At 37.1% G+C, this 13766-nt stretch overlaps 2 protein-coding genes across 2 annotated transcripts; one reads left to right on the forward strand and one right to left on the reverse strand.

Moving 5' to 3' along the window:
- The first annotated feature begins 6198 nt into the window (after positions 1–6198).
- LOC140923959 (trace amine-associated receptor 7e-like) lies at positions 6199–7152 on the forward strand. Its single transcript, XM_073373972.1, has one exon. It carries the CDS (start codon positions 6199–6201, stop codon positions 7150–7152), a length of 954 nt encoding a protein of 317 aa, XP_073230073.1.
- A 2290-nt stretch (positions 7153–9442) lies between these two features.
- Positions 9443–13341, reverse strand: LOC140924915 (FK506-binding protein 2-like). Its single transcript, XM_073374903.1, has 3 exons — positions 12968–13341; positions 11319–11589; positions 9443–9855 (listed from the first exon to the last, which is right to left on the reverse strand). Exons 1-3 carry the CDS (start codon positions 13165–13167, stop codon positions 9700–9702), a joined length of 627 nt encoding a protein of 208 aa, XP_073231004.1. The 5' UTR covers positions 13168–13341; the 3' UTR covers positions 9443–9699.
- Positions 13342–13766: the final 425 nt, after the last annotated feature.

Raw genomic sequence — 13766 nt, forward strand, 5'->3', positions numbered from 1 at the left:
AACCGTGTCATGAAAGTTGATTTTCTTTTCTACTTTTTTCTTTTCTACGTCCGCGTAATGACGTACTCTTCTCTTGAACACTTTGCAAAGAAAACGGTTTTTTACTTCACTCAATTTTTTGCTCTTATTGCCACATTATTGTTGGGGACGGTTTGAATAATGTTTTGTCACACCCTACCTCCCCTTGGGAATCACGTGACGGAAAAATTACGAGTTCGGACCATGTCTTTAAATGTTTGCTTTGCTCTTCTTTGTTACAAATTTCAAGGACGTCAAAGTTATCTGTATCTGAGAGTTAACAAGCTACTTAAGGGTCAAAGATTAACGTCATGTAATGTTCCTCATGTGTAACTTGTTTTATCCAACAATGATTAACGGCGTTTTTTTTTAAAAAATAAAGAATTTCACTTATCAGTCGCAAAAACAGTTTCATTGTACGGCTATACTGCTATGGGAAATAACCACTGAATTTAAAGATAATAAATGTACTAACACAATATTATCCCAAAATTTCAGAGCACCAGTGTTCTGACCGATCATTTCCCAGAAGGTTTTTGTTTTCAGGTTGTGGGTTTTGGGCAAATGACATTCATCTCTTTAAAGGGATTTCCAGCTTAAATAAATTATTTCTCCGTTTAAATTTTCCGCTCACTTTTTACGCATGAATAAGTTTCGTGTTTATTTTTTGTTTGGTCATACGCGATATATAAGACAAAACTACTTTATATTTTTTCTGACTTCAACCTTCAAACATATTTCCTTTTAGTACTCTTTAGTACTTTGAACGTAATTCCCCTCATACAGAAGTCACCTTGAAGTATTTTAATTTATCTGTCCCCTTCTAGTCATTGCTTTCAAAGAAAATGAGTTCGAATGGGTTTATTTTAAGGATTTATTTTACTATTCGCACATTGAATGAAACCTTTAAACAAAGTAACCCCAAACTCGTCATGAGTGAAAATCTATCGCAAACGAAATTTTAACGATCATAAAATTAGGGATAAATTTGACAAAAATCCAGCTCTCCTTGCCTCTACGTTTCATTTTTTTAATATGCGATCTTTGCTTTTTTTTGGTTTAGGGAAATTTTGCAGTAAATTGTTTTTAGTCATACTGTTGTATTCATTCCATACAAGCTATTATAAGCAACGATTGTGAAGAGAGAGCAACATAAAGCCGTTACTAGCATCGAAAACTTTTTCTCGTTACTTTTTCACCCTAAAATTTTTCTTCTTAGAGGGAATTCAAATACTCGAAACGTTTTCTTACGAGTAGCAAACAAGATAGAAACACAGTTACTGAAAAATCATAAGAAAATAATACGTTTGTCTCATGTTAATAATTCAGTTTGTTTTTATCTCCCATGAACTAATGCTAATCAGTACTTCAATCAGCTTGCCGCTGTCTAAACCTTGCAGTTGAAATATATCGGTCTAGATATTAGAAAAGGAAAAATATCCTTTTTCGCTTGTTTTAAAGACTAGAGGAAAATGAATTCTTTTTTCTCTCTTTAATCTCTTTCGGTTTTACTTGTGATGTAAAAAGAGACCCGAACAAAACATAATATTGTTATACATGTATTAAAAATGTTTTTGAGTATATGCGAGATTAAATTTTGTTCACAAGAATGACTCTTGAAAATGTCAAAATTTGACTACAAACAAAACTTAAATCAGTCAGAATAAGACGACATTTCCTAGAATTAATACGTCCAAGACGGAGCAGAAGCCTGGCCGAAAATATGAACTCGAGTCACCAGATTCAAAACGAGTTCCCCGGAAACTGTGTGGTCTACAGTTTCATTGGTGGTAAGCCAGATCATCTGTCCAATTTATCCTACGTTATTCTCTTCGCCCTGATCGTAATCCACGCCACGACTTGCCCTTTTACCATTTTGTTGAATCTGTTGGTGATGATCGCTGTGAAGACTAAAGCACGCCTGCAGAGCATGTCCAACATGGCATTGGCTTGCTTAGCCTTGACTGACGTGATGGTCGGATTAGTTGTCCAGCCTCTTTTCATTGCTCAGATATGGAATATTATACAAGGGGAAACCACAGCCAGTGCATGTTCGATACAAATTGCCTCAAAATTGTCCAGCTTCTTATTTTGCTTGTCTTCCATTGTTCACTTGTCTTTAATATCAGTGGATCGGTACATCGCCATCATGCGTCCTTATATTTATCTTCAAACCGTCACCAAACCCCGTGCACTGATAGCCACAGCTCTTACATGGACCCTGACTTTAATTATAAACACCTTGTTGCTCATTGACGTGGAAATGGTAAGGGCTATTATCACTGCTGTCGTATTTTCACTTATTTCAGTTGTTGTTTTCTGCAACATGATAGTTTATCGTGAGGCTCATCGACAAGAGAAGCAAATAGCAGCCCAGCAAGTCGATATAGCGACCAAAGAAAACTTTTTATCTCACAAGCGAGCTTTTAAATTAACATTAATGATTATTACGCTAACAGTTATAAGTTATTTTCCTGGAACTATTTTCGTAAGGTTCAAGGAGCCCCTGAAAAACGTTGTAAGCTTGGGTACGTTGACTTCCATTTTTATGGTTGTTGGTAGTTTAGCGGCCTTTAACTCTCTTGTTAATCCGTTTATTTATTGTATAAGGTTAAGACAGTTTCGGGTCGCTTTCATTGAATTACTGATAAAGAAAGACCACAATGAAGCTGACGAATTTTAAAGAAAGATATTGGGAACAATCGTTGCTAATTTTGAATTCAACCTGAGGGGAGAGAGAAGCGAACAGAATACTAACCAGGCCAATGCCACCAGAGGCGTTGAAATCCCCCTGGGTGGGGAGAGAGGGCAACAGCATGCAAACCAGGCTATGATGTTACCTAGTTTATACGTTCCTAATATTCCCTAGCCTGTGATTAAAAAGTATCTGAACGAGGTCTTCGTTTTATTGTTCTCGCATGATATTTATGTAGTTGTAGCTGGTCTGTAATGTGAAATATAAATACATTAATTCATGACAATTTTACCTCGCTTTTTTTCTGAAATTTAGTCTTACAACGTGAAGTAAAACAGAACTGACGTATCGTGACCCAGCTGATACTTGTACTGAGTTACGATACTTTTTCTGAGTTCTTAACTATGTTCCTTTTAATTTCAGTACCGCTGAATCATGCTGTATCGTAGCAGTTTGAGCGGTTTTTTTGCTTCTCCTGTGACTGCAGACGTCTCCGTTCTTCAAAGTTAAGTGCTGTCGGGCGTAGAAAATACTTGGATGGGTGGCCGAGCGGAATCTCCTTTAGAAGTGTCGATATATTTTGACGATTTTTGGATCCCTTTTATCTTAACTTTACGGTTTTTTAGGGACGGACCATTAGAAAAGCTATAGGGGGGCGGGGGGAGGGGAATTTTCGAGCCGCAGGAATTTTTTTTCGTCATCAAATTCCTTGTAAGAATTTATTTTAGGCCATAGCATGAATATGTTTTAGGAAGAAGCAAGAATTTTTTTCATTTAATTTTCTCTTGCACGAATATTTTTTTTGTACTTCGCCCCCCCCCCCCCCCCCCATAAGTTTTCTAATGGTCGTCCCTTAATACATTTAAGAATAGGCATAACCTGTTTTCTATCAATACAACTATCAGGAATGCAAACAGCTTTTATTCATGGGTATAGTTATAATTATAAGGAATCGGGGAATCGCTTCCCTGCAATCATCGATGAGTGTGGACGACAGCCTTAAGTACCATAAAGTATTTTTTCTAATCATTCAACGTTCAAAAGCTAGGCGCTTGAAAAAAAGGAAAATAATAATTCAATCTTATTACGCCATTGACCGTTGCGTCCTTTCAAACAACAACTGAATCGGAGAGCTGAACACTGCCCTCGATTTCACATTTTTTAATTTCCCATTCCCGTTCCCCATTCCTCGTTTTAGCAATATCCATTTGACATGCGGCACATTTAGGAGTGGCTTTGCCATTAAAACATCTTTCAATTGACCCATTACCTCTTTTGTTCTTTTATTGCAAAATTATCTTCACCATTTAAAAAATATGCAAAAATAATCGCAAAAACGTTTTACTTTTTTTTCGTTTGGCTATAGACAATATCCTAAAGTAGCGATTAAATTAAACGGCAAAGTAAATATCTGCACTATAATTTCTCCAACTAAGGTTTGCTTTTCTGGAATAGCACCTGTTCTGGTCGATCATCTCTCAAAAGGTTTTGTTTTCAAATGACGTTCGCCTATTTAAAGGATTTCCTGCTTAACTGAATTCTGAATTCAGAATTTTCGCTCCATCTCTCTTATGCATTAATAAGTTTCGTGTCTATTAATATATTTCTGTTTGATCGTACGCGATACATCAGAACATATGAGAGTTTTGTGTAAACTACTTTCTTTCAGACGTAAACCTTAAAACAACTCTCAGCTTTGGGGCTCTTTGGTACGTTTAAAGTAATTCTCTTGACTAATACAGAGATCACTTCTAAATATTTTGATTTATCTGTTCCCCCTTTAGTCATTGCTTTAAAAGAAAGTGAATTCGAATGGGTTGATTTTCAAGACATATAATTTTACTATTCGCCTATTAAATGAATCAAAATATCGCACTTGTGAACATAGGAACCCAAAACTCATGAATGAAAACCGCGCCATGAAAGTTTATTTACTTTTCTCTTTTCGTCCGCATGTGACGTACGCCTCTTTTTAAAGCTTTGCAACGAAACAGTTTTTCACTTGACTCAATTTTTTGTCTTCATTGCCACAATTAATATTTTCAGCATGTTTTTTTAAATGAAAGAACTTTACTTACTAATCGCAAAATCAGTTTAGTTTTAAGGCTAAGGGAAATATCCCAACTAACTGTTAAATTTAAAGGTCATATAAATGTGGAAGCACTATGTTATTCGAGCATTTGATTTGAATAGCACCTGTTCAGACCGATCATTTCAAAGATTTACTTTCAAACGAAGTTCACCAATTTAAGGGATTTCCTGTTAATTGAAATCTTTCTTCGTTTTAATTTTTCGCTCGCTTTGATATGCATACTGGAATAGGTTTGGTGTCTATTTTTGTTTGGTCGTACTCGATATATGAGAGATCTTTGTGTAAATGGACAGAACTAATTTTTTTCTGAGTAAAACCTTAAGACAGATTTTCACTTTTACGACTTTGTAATTAGCGCTCCTAAGTATTTTGATAGATCTGTCGCCTCGCTTATTTTACTATTAGCCTACAAAATGAAATCTTCCACCTGTAAACACAGGAGCACCAAACTCACCAAAGAGAATCCATCTTAAACGGTAATTTTGGTGATCACAAAATTAGGGTTAAAACAATCATCCAGCTTCCCTTAGCTTGCCTCCACATTTCATTTAATGCGTGGAGTTTTTTGACGAGCATTTCCAGCACGTTTTAATCATACTGTTGTATTTCTGCCATAAATCTCTTATAATTTACGACATTGTGCAACAACAATTGTGACGAGTGAGCTTGGGATACCTGTTCTGTAAACACGTCACAATACAGCCTTATTACAGTTGTGAAAATGTGTCCATGTTATCCGCTAGACTGAACTTTTTCATCTTAGAGGAAATTCAAGGAAAATACTCGAAACATTTTCTTTTGAGTGGCAAACGGGATAGAAACACGAAACATTATTTGAAAGTAATGCATTTGTCACATTAAACTGATCATATTTGAAATTTATCCCCGGCTCATGAATTAATGATAATCATTGTTTTAGTTATATTAACCCTGCTTAACCCTTTTTTGAAATAAAAAGGTCCGGAAAAAAGCAAAATTATCCTTTTCGGTTTGTTTTAAAGAGGAAAATGAATTATGCAAGATGCAAATACGGAAAATCATCAGAAAATAAAACGTTCGTCACTTGTTAATGTTTTTTGAATCTTATCCTCCCTGAATTACTGCTAGTGAATTAGTGCTTCAGTCAGCTAATGCTGCTGTCTAAACCTATTTGAAATAGAAAGGACTGAAAAAGAGCCGAAAGGTTCTTTTCGCTTTGTATTGAAGAGGCAAATAAACTATTTTTCCACTTTTAGTCTCTTTCTCTTTATACTTGTGATGTAAAATAGCATAGGCCATCTTAAATTTCGTTCAAGGGAAACTTTTAAAAATGAAACATTTGGCCGAAACAAAAACCAGAAAAAGACTACATTTCGTAGGGTTAACAGTTCCAAGACGGAGTAGAGAAGAGAAGATGGACTCGAGTCACCAGATTCAAAACGACTTCCCTGTGAACTGTGTTGTCTACAGTTTAATTCGTGGAAAGCCAGATCATTTGTCAGATTTAGCCTACGCTGTTCTCGTTGCTTTGATCGTAATCCACGCCACGACTTGCCCTTTTACAATTTTGTTGAATCTGCTGGTGATAATCGCTGTGAAGACTAAACCACGCTTGCAGAGCATGTCTAAGATAATATTGGCTTGCTTAGCCTCGAGTGACATGATGGTCGGATTGGTGATCCAGCCTCTTCTTATTACTTTGATGGTGAACCTCATCCAAGGGAAGGCCACAGCCGGTGTATGCTCAGTACAAAGTGCCACAGGATTTTTCATCAGCTTCTTTTGCTTCTCTTCTTTTGTTCACCTGTTCCTAATGACTGTGGATCGGTACATCGCCATCATGCGTCCCTATGCTTACATTGAAACCGTCACCAAGACTCGTTTTCTGATTGCCTCAGCTCTTGCATGGACATTGACCACAATCATGCACCTTAGGTTGCTCATTGATGAGGAACTGGTTAGATATATTAAGCATCCTGTTATAGTTTCACTTATTACAATCACTGTAATCTGCAACGTGATAGTTTATCGTCAGGTGCATCGTCATGAAAAGCAAATAGCAGCTCAGCAAGTCGATGTAGCGAGCAGAGAAAACTTTTTATCTCAAAGGCGAGCTTTCAAATTAACAGTGTTGATTATTATTCTAATAATAATAAGTTACTTACCGTATATTATTCTCCTAAGGCTCGTGGAGCCCCTGAAAAGCATTGTTAACTTGCGTTCACTGAGTTCCATTTTTATGGCTGTTCTTAGTTTAGCGGCTTATAACTCTTTTATGAATCCGTTTATTTATTGTCTAAGGTTAAGACAATTTCGGGTCGCATTCATCGAATTAATGACACTGAAAAGCCACAATGAAGCTGAATAAGTTTGAAATGATTTTCCGATCGAATATTGCTGTCACTTGTAAATCCAACCTGAGCGGAGAGACCAGGCCAATTTCACCCGGGACGCGTAAACATCCAGAGTTATGGAGAGGGTGTATCACTGATCACCTCGGTACGTTTAAGGCCAGGGTTAAAGGTGTGTTCGGAAAATATGATTGATTGGCAATGTCTCTCGCTAGGATATCCAGAACAAAATGATTTTTTCCCCAAAAGTAAATCTTGAGGTCTTCTTCTGTCTTAAAGTTTAATTATGGTCACGTGTCGTGAATTCAGAATGACGGAAATTGACGAATTGGTGGCGAAATGACTTTGTGTGATAAAAAAAATTCGTGTTTCTGATAGAGGGTAAATATTCTTTACTTTCTACTTTTGGAATAAATGTACCGTACGCGAAGTTTAAAATAAAGTTTTAAATAGTTCAAGAGTAAATTTAAGCATTTAAAATGATGTTTTCCCCTATAATATTTTATTGAAGTGTAATGGATAGTTATTCCAAAACGTGAAATGTTAGAAATATTTAATATATATGAATGAGAAAAATGTTATTGCTTGATTTCTTCTCTTAAACTCACCAACAATTTGTCAGTTATTTAAGATTTTTAGAAAAATGGCCACGTGACATATCACGTGACTTATTAACACAATATTTACACCTTAAAATGTTAAGGACGATGAGTTCTTTATTAATTTGTGGCAAATTTTGAGTCAGTTCCATGATGTGTACCGAGTATAGCCAATTTATCATTGTCCACAGGTAAACCTCTTAGTCTAATAAAAAATAAAACACAAACAGCAGTGATAAACATATGAACTTTTGCATTTTTATATAAACTGGACGTTTCGTACGCTAGTCAACATGCATTTTCAAAACTTATCTAAAGTGACCGTCACAGATTATGACACGACTATTTATACAAAATTTTTAAGGGGTCTGGAAATGAGATTAAGAATTCAAAATTCTTAACAGTAAAGCTAGTAAAGTCTCAGCTTTTCACCGCTGATGTTGACATTAAAGGCTGGCTTAAGATCTTGTATAAACAATGTTTCTTTTTTCTTGCAATCGCAATCTGATCTGCCAGACACTAAAAATTCAAAATGTCCCGGCGGCATTGACATGGTCAGCAATAGCTGACTTTGGAAAATGTATGTTGACTAGCGTAAGAAACGTCAAAAAAGAAAATGAGACAGCTCACCATGTTTATCACCGCTGTTTGTGTTTATTTCTGATTAAACTAGATGGCCCAAGAACAAAAGTCTCTATAATATAGTCAAAAAACTTTTTCAAAAGTGATCTAAAGTGACTGTACAGCTGATTATGACGAGTAGAGACTACTTATACAAAATTTACCAAAAAAGGGAAAAAGTAAGCTTGACTAGCATGGGAAACGTCCAGTTTCATTGATTTAAAAATGTGAAAGTTCACAATGTGCTGTTTATGCTTTATTTTTGATTTAAGTACGATGGCCCAAGAACAAAAGTCTTTAAAACCTCTCACAAGCCTTGAACTAGTTAAGGTGGCAGCTAGGCCAATGTCATTGAAGACGCGGTCGAAACATTCCTAGCTGAGGAGAGAAGGAGCAACAGCATACCAACCTGGTCGATGTCATCAGAGACGAAAATACATCCCTATGTGGGGAGAGAGAGCAACAGCATAGTAACCAGGTCAAATTCATTAGAGATGTCTAAACATCCCCAGGTGGGGAGAGATAGGAAAAGCATACCAACAACCGGGCTAATGTCATAGAGATAACAGGAAAGAGTCGTCGTCATTCCACTACAGGTTGGTCAAAAATACCGTAGTAACGGAAACAAGTAGTTGTCAAATGTTAGAAGTTTTATTATTATACGATCGGGAAAGAGCTTAAACTCCTTCAATAAGAAAAACCCTGCAAACTTTTCTGGTGAAAAGAATTACAATGAAGCTTTCCGGGGTACATAATTTTTAAGAATACGCGAAAAAAAACTTTAAGTCAAATCTCGCTCTCGTCCTCGAGTCTAAAGGTCCCTAATAACTGAGGGTCCCCATAGGGTTCTTTAATCCCGTAATCTCGACCCAAAATTTCGTGCAATCCCGTAATCCCGAGGGTTATTTATGGTATTCTAACTCTCGCGCATACACGTTCAGTCCTGAATCTTGCCATGCAGTTTTTGCTTTAAGATCCCGAATCTCGAGCTTCAAATAAGGGAAACCTGGATCCCCAAAAACCTATTGGGGAACCCCTATAACTGGTGGTGATGCCACGACCATAAACATGAAACAACGTTCTATCATTATTTTTTGATACGTTTTGATAACTTTTATTTCAAACAAGCGCAGATATCTTCATTAAAATTCATTCAGCTATTGCAATAAAATTCCAGACTTTAGAAATAAGGTGCAAAAACTGGAAAAAAAACTACCTTAAAATTCAAGCGCCCTAACGAAAATGAAACAAACATGATTCCTACTGTTTAATTCAAATTTGTTTTTCTTTCTGTTGATGTAAATTACAGATACCTATAAATTAAAATAATGTGGTTAAACTGTTTTATAACTCTCCATGTTTTAATCCCTGAAATTCGTCGTGTGAAATGTAGCCATCTTTATTTTTGTCTTCTTCATGGAAGATTTCCTGCATGAGGTTGTCATGGCTTTCATCCCCTTCACCATTTGAAAGTCCCTCTCGTCTGAGGTAACCTGCAACCTGTGATATAAAACAGTAATATTAATCCATTCCTCTCATTTTAAAAGCGGGGCCAAGGGCAAGCGCAAAACCGTTCTTGTGAGTTTTATTTGCAGTTTTATCCACAACTGCATGACCTGAGAACAATTCAGTCTCAGGCCAGGCCTGGATGTAAAAGGATTACCAAGGAAAAATTATTTATCGTCTAAATTTAGCGAAGAGGATGGTACCGAATCGAGATTTGGGACACAGAAGGACCTTATCGACATGCAACATTTTAAAAGTATAAATATTGCTTCAGTTACTCACGTGACATGTTACGTGACCATAATTATGCGTTAAGGCACAAGAACTCATCACGATTTAAATTTGGGGAAAATTTCATTTCGTTCTAGGTATATAGGGAAGGAATAATATTTTCCAGCCTTTGACCGGGGCCATAAACTCTGTATGTGAGATCAACGGTGAACCTATCAGATTCTCCATAATAATAGTCTTATCAGTGCTGTTAATACTCAACCACTCAACTGACTTTTAGTCAGATCAATTCGCGGGAAAGTTAGTGAAGCTAAAAGGGTCGAACAAGATAAGAGATTATGACACGAAGTTAACGACATGAACTTTACTAAGTAGACGTAAACTGCAGTTTATACCACCCTCCCACTTATTAGTTTCACCCCAGTTATATGCTAGTCTTACCATCTACTTTAAAGCAAAAAATACATCCGATTTTAAGCTAAAGCACCACCCCCCCTCTCCCCGTCCCCAAGATATAAGCTCCCCTCTAGATTGTACAATTATAACATGCCCGCGGGTAGCTAAGCTAATCTTGGCGGGTCATGATGAGAGGAAATAAAAACAACTAAATACAACTAAAAGTAACAAGAGAAAGTAGAAATTGACAACAATGACTAGAGACCTACTGATAAACTAACGGTATTACTAGTAATAAATGACAACAGTAATGACAAGAGACTACTGACTCGGCACTAAACGATAATTGTACTTTTACCTCAAAACACACTTTAAAAAATGCATGTATGTATGTAGATTGTATTGTAATGAAATTGATTTATTATGACATTTTGAGCCTAATTAAGAACCACGTAAATGCAAAACGTAGTTGAATCATCACTGCCCCGGTAACTTGTTTAGAAGCGTTTTTTTTAGTGCTGTTGGAAGCCTCCTCGAATATAAGCCCTTAAGCCCCTTACGAAGATCATATAAGCCCAGGGATTTTAACCCTTTAAGCCCTAAGAGTGATCAGCATCAAATTTCTCCTTGTACTATTAATGCTTTTTAAAACAGAGTGGTCATGAGAATTACGGACATGATCACACAAGATGAATTTGCTTGATATTTTGTCGACTTCTCCCCACTACCTCAGTAGGAATCGAAATGAATAGAGGCAACAAATGAAAAGTCAAATTCTGATCTTAGGGTTTAAAGGGTTAAGCGGCAGTCGACGGTATTTTTCGTCCTACCTCTGAGTGTGAAATCATGCCATCTCCGTTGACATCAATTTCTTTAAACATGTTGGGTTTAGCCATGTCCTCACTCGGATCGCCTATTCTAAGCAGCTCCACATAGAACACAAGAAGTGCTCTAGGGGGAATTTTATCTCCCACGGGGAATTCCCCATATCCGTACTGATGCGGAACAACGAGTTCACGGAGCTCTCCGACGCACATGTCGCGCAGACCCAGGTCCCAACCGGCGATTACTTGTCCTTCACCAAGAACGAACTCAAATTCGCTGAGAACAAAAAGGATTTAGGAAACGTAATCATGGATGAAGATGTAGATTTAGAACGCTTTAATCACATTAGACTGCGAGCAGTCCCTCAGGGTGGTTGCGCGAGCGAGGAAATCGAGCGATGTGAACGAAAAAAAAAAAGGCCAGCCGAGTGGAAACTGGGGTGGGGCCTCTCTCTCTCCAGTTCTCCTTTGGGTAATTTCGCTCTCTCCAGTCCTGCCGAACCTTGCCTCGACTGACTTAAAAGGGACTGCTCGCAGTCTATAATAGTGAGCTGAAGCGAGACAAGCGCTGACGTCCCGGACGTCATGAATAGCAACCGGAAGTTCGATGTCTCGCATATAAATGGAAAGCTTCAGTCTCACCCAGCGATTCTGAATGCCTTTGTTTTGACTCCCGCTGTACAAATTTGTCGAGTTGGAGCATTGAAGAGAGACAATATCAACTTCCGGTTGCAATTTTGATGTCCTTGACGTCAGCTTTCACGTTGCTTACAGTCCCTAATGACACTGACGAGGTAAGTCGCGAGAACTAAAGAATTGCGGGAGCTAGGAACTATCATGAACTCCGTCCCTGAAGTTTTACACTTTGTTAGCCTTGCTCAACAATATTGCGTATTTTCTCCATAATCATACCAAAACGGAAACATTTAGTGTCAAAGTGCATGGTTTTCGAAGCGAATTGCAGTCATTTAAATTAGCGAAGGAAACTCAACCATTCAGTAGATACCTTCTGCTAAGAATACTAGGGTACGTTGTAACTATGATCCGAAAGATGTCTCAAGACAAGTTAAGCCAACAAGAATAAAATCGGATTTCTCGACGAACGACATCTCTAAAAGTGCCAGTCTTGAGTTCAAGTTATTCGCTTTACTTTGTAATTATGGATCTATTTTTCAAGTTTTCTCAATTGCACCAAGAGAGAATCAAAAGGAATAGCTTTCGATTTTCAGACTTACAGGACTTCTCTTACTGATTTTGGGTATACTATGGTACCTCGAATCTGGGAATTCTTCGTCATTCTGCTATAGCACTTAACTGACCCTCAAGACAGTGTGCAGTTGTTTTTAAGGTATTATTCGTGGTGGTGTATTAAAATGTTTTAAATGCATGCGCAATTACTAATTTGCTGCACAACACAACGCTTTTGTAGAACACAGATCAATTGCTTAGTTTGCTAAATTTTTGCAGGAACAAATGCAAATTTTAAGGTTGAACGGACAGTAAAAAGGAAAGTAAGCTTATTTCATGAATAACTAAAAATAACATTTTAGAAAGAAAATTGAATGGCTCATGAAGGTAAATAAAACTCTAAGCTAAACTTATTTTCCTAATTTGCTCAGTAGCATGACGGAATATTCTAACTTCTAATAACTCACCTCGTTGGTAGAACTGGCGTTTGATCAATAAGAGTATTATTGAACCTCACTGTTAACAGGTCTCCATCTTTCGTTTCCCTCGGACAGTTCTCTGGTTTGATCATAATTCCCACGGATAAATGATCTCTGTCTTGTTCTCCGGCTTGAACAAAAGCGCAAACAAGGAAAAATGCAAAACCGCGAAGGAAAAAGGAAGACATTTCGGTAGGATCCTGTGTATTGAAAAAAACTTTTAGCGAGCGACACTTTGCACGCTGGCGATACGTAAGCTAAATGAAATGAAGCTTTACTGGTAGTCTATAATGAATGAATTTGAATATCTTCCACGTAGAGCGATGCCCAGCTAAGAAGGGCAAACGTGGACATGGAATTAAAATTCAGCGGTAGTGTTGGCAAACTTAAACATTCATAACGCGAGGAAAAGCGTTTCCTGGAGACAAAGGACTTTACTGTTTTATGCAAAGTTAGCTTTCTTTTCGCAAAATCATTTGAAAGCTCACTAAATTATGATTAAGCGGAATATAGATTTTTTTGTCCAATAAAAATAATTTAAGATAAAAAGGGATTTTTACAGTTGAGGATTTTGGCTGAAACCTTATTTACCCTTCGTTTTGGAAAGGATGAATAGGCCCGTTTTTACATGGCGAAAATTATACAGTAAACTAATTATAATGCAGCCACAAAATCTTTTTTAATTCAAGGTGAAGTTTGGAAAAGAAAAAGCTAGTACCACTACTCTGTAATGCTCATTTTGATATAAATAGCTCTTTTCCAACGTAACTGATTTATTTTCCGCCAT

This window comes from Porites lutea, chromosome 14 (assembly GCF_958299795.1).
Source record: "Porites lutea chromosome 14, jaPorLute2.1, whole genome shotgun sequence".
Lineage (NCBI taxonomy): Eukaryota > Metazoa > Cnidaria > Anthozoa > Scleractinia > Poritidae > Porites > Porites lutea.

Bases quoted from the DNA above. Each gene is read 5' to 3' on its own strand.
- LOC140923959 (XM_073373972.1), top strand. From the start codon at position 6,199: ATGGACTCGAGTCACCAGATTCAAAACGACTTCCCTGTGAACTGTGTT.
- LOC140924915 (XM_073374903.1), bottom strand. From the start codon at position 13,167: ATGTCTTCCTTTTTCCTTCGCGGTTTTGCATTTTTCCTTGTTTGCGCT. The intron at 11,590-12,967 runs GTGAGTTATTAG...TTTTGTTCTCAG, and splicing joins ACGCCAGTTCTACCAACGAG to CGAATTTGAGTTCGTTCTTG. The intron at 9,856-11,318 runs GTAGGACGAAAA...TTTATATCACAG, and splicing joins GCATGATTTCACACTCAGAG to GTTGCAGGTTACCTCAGACG.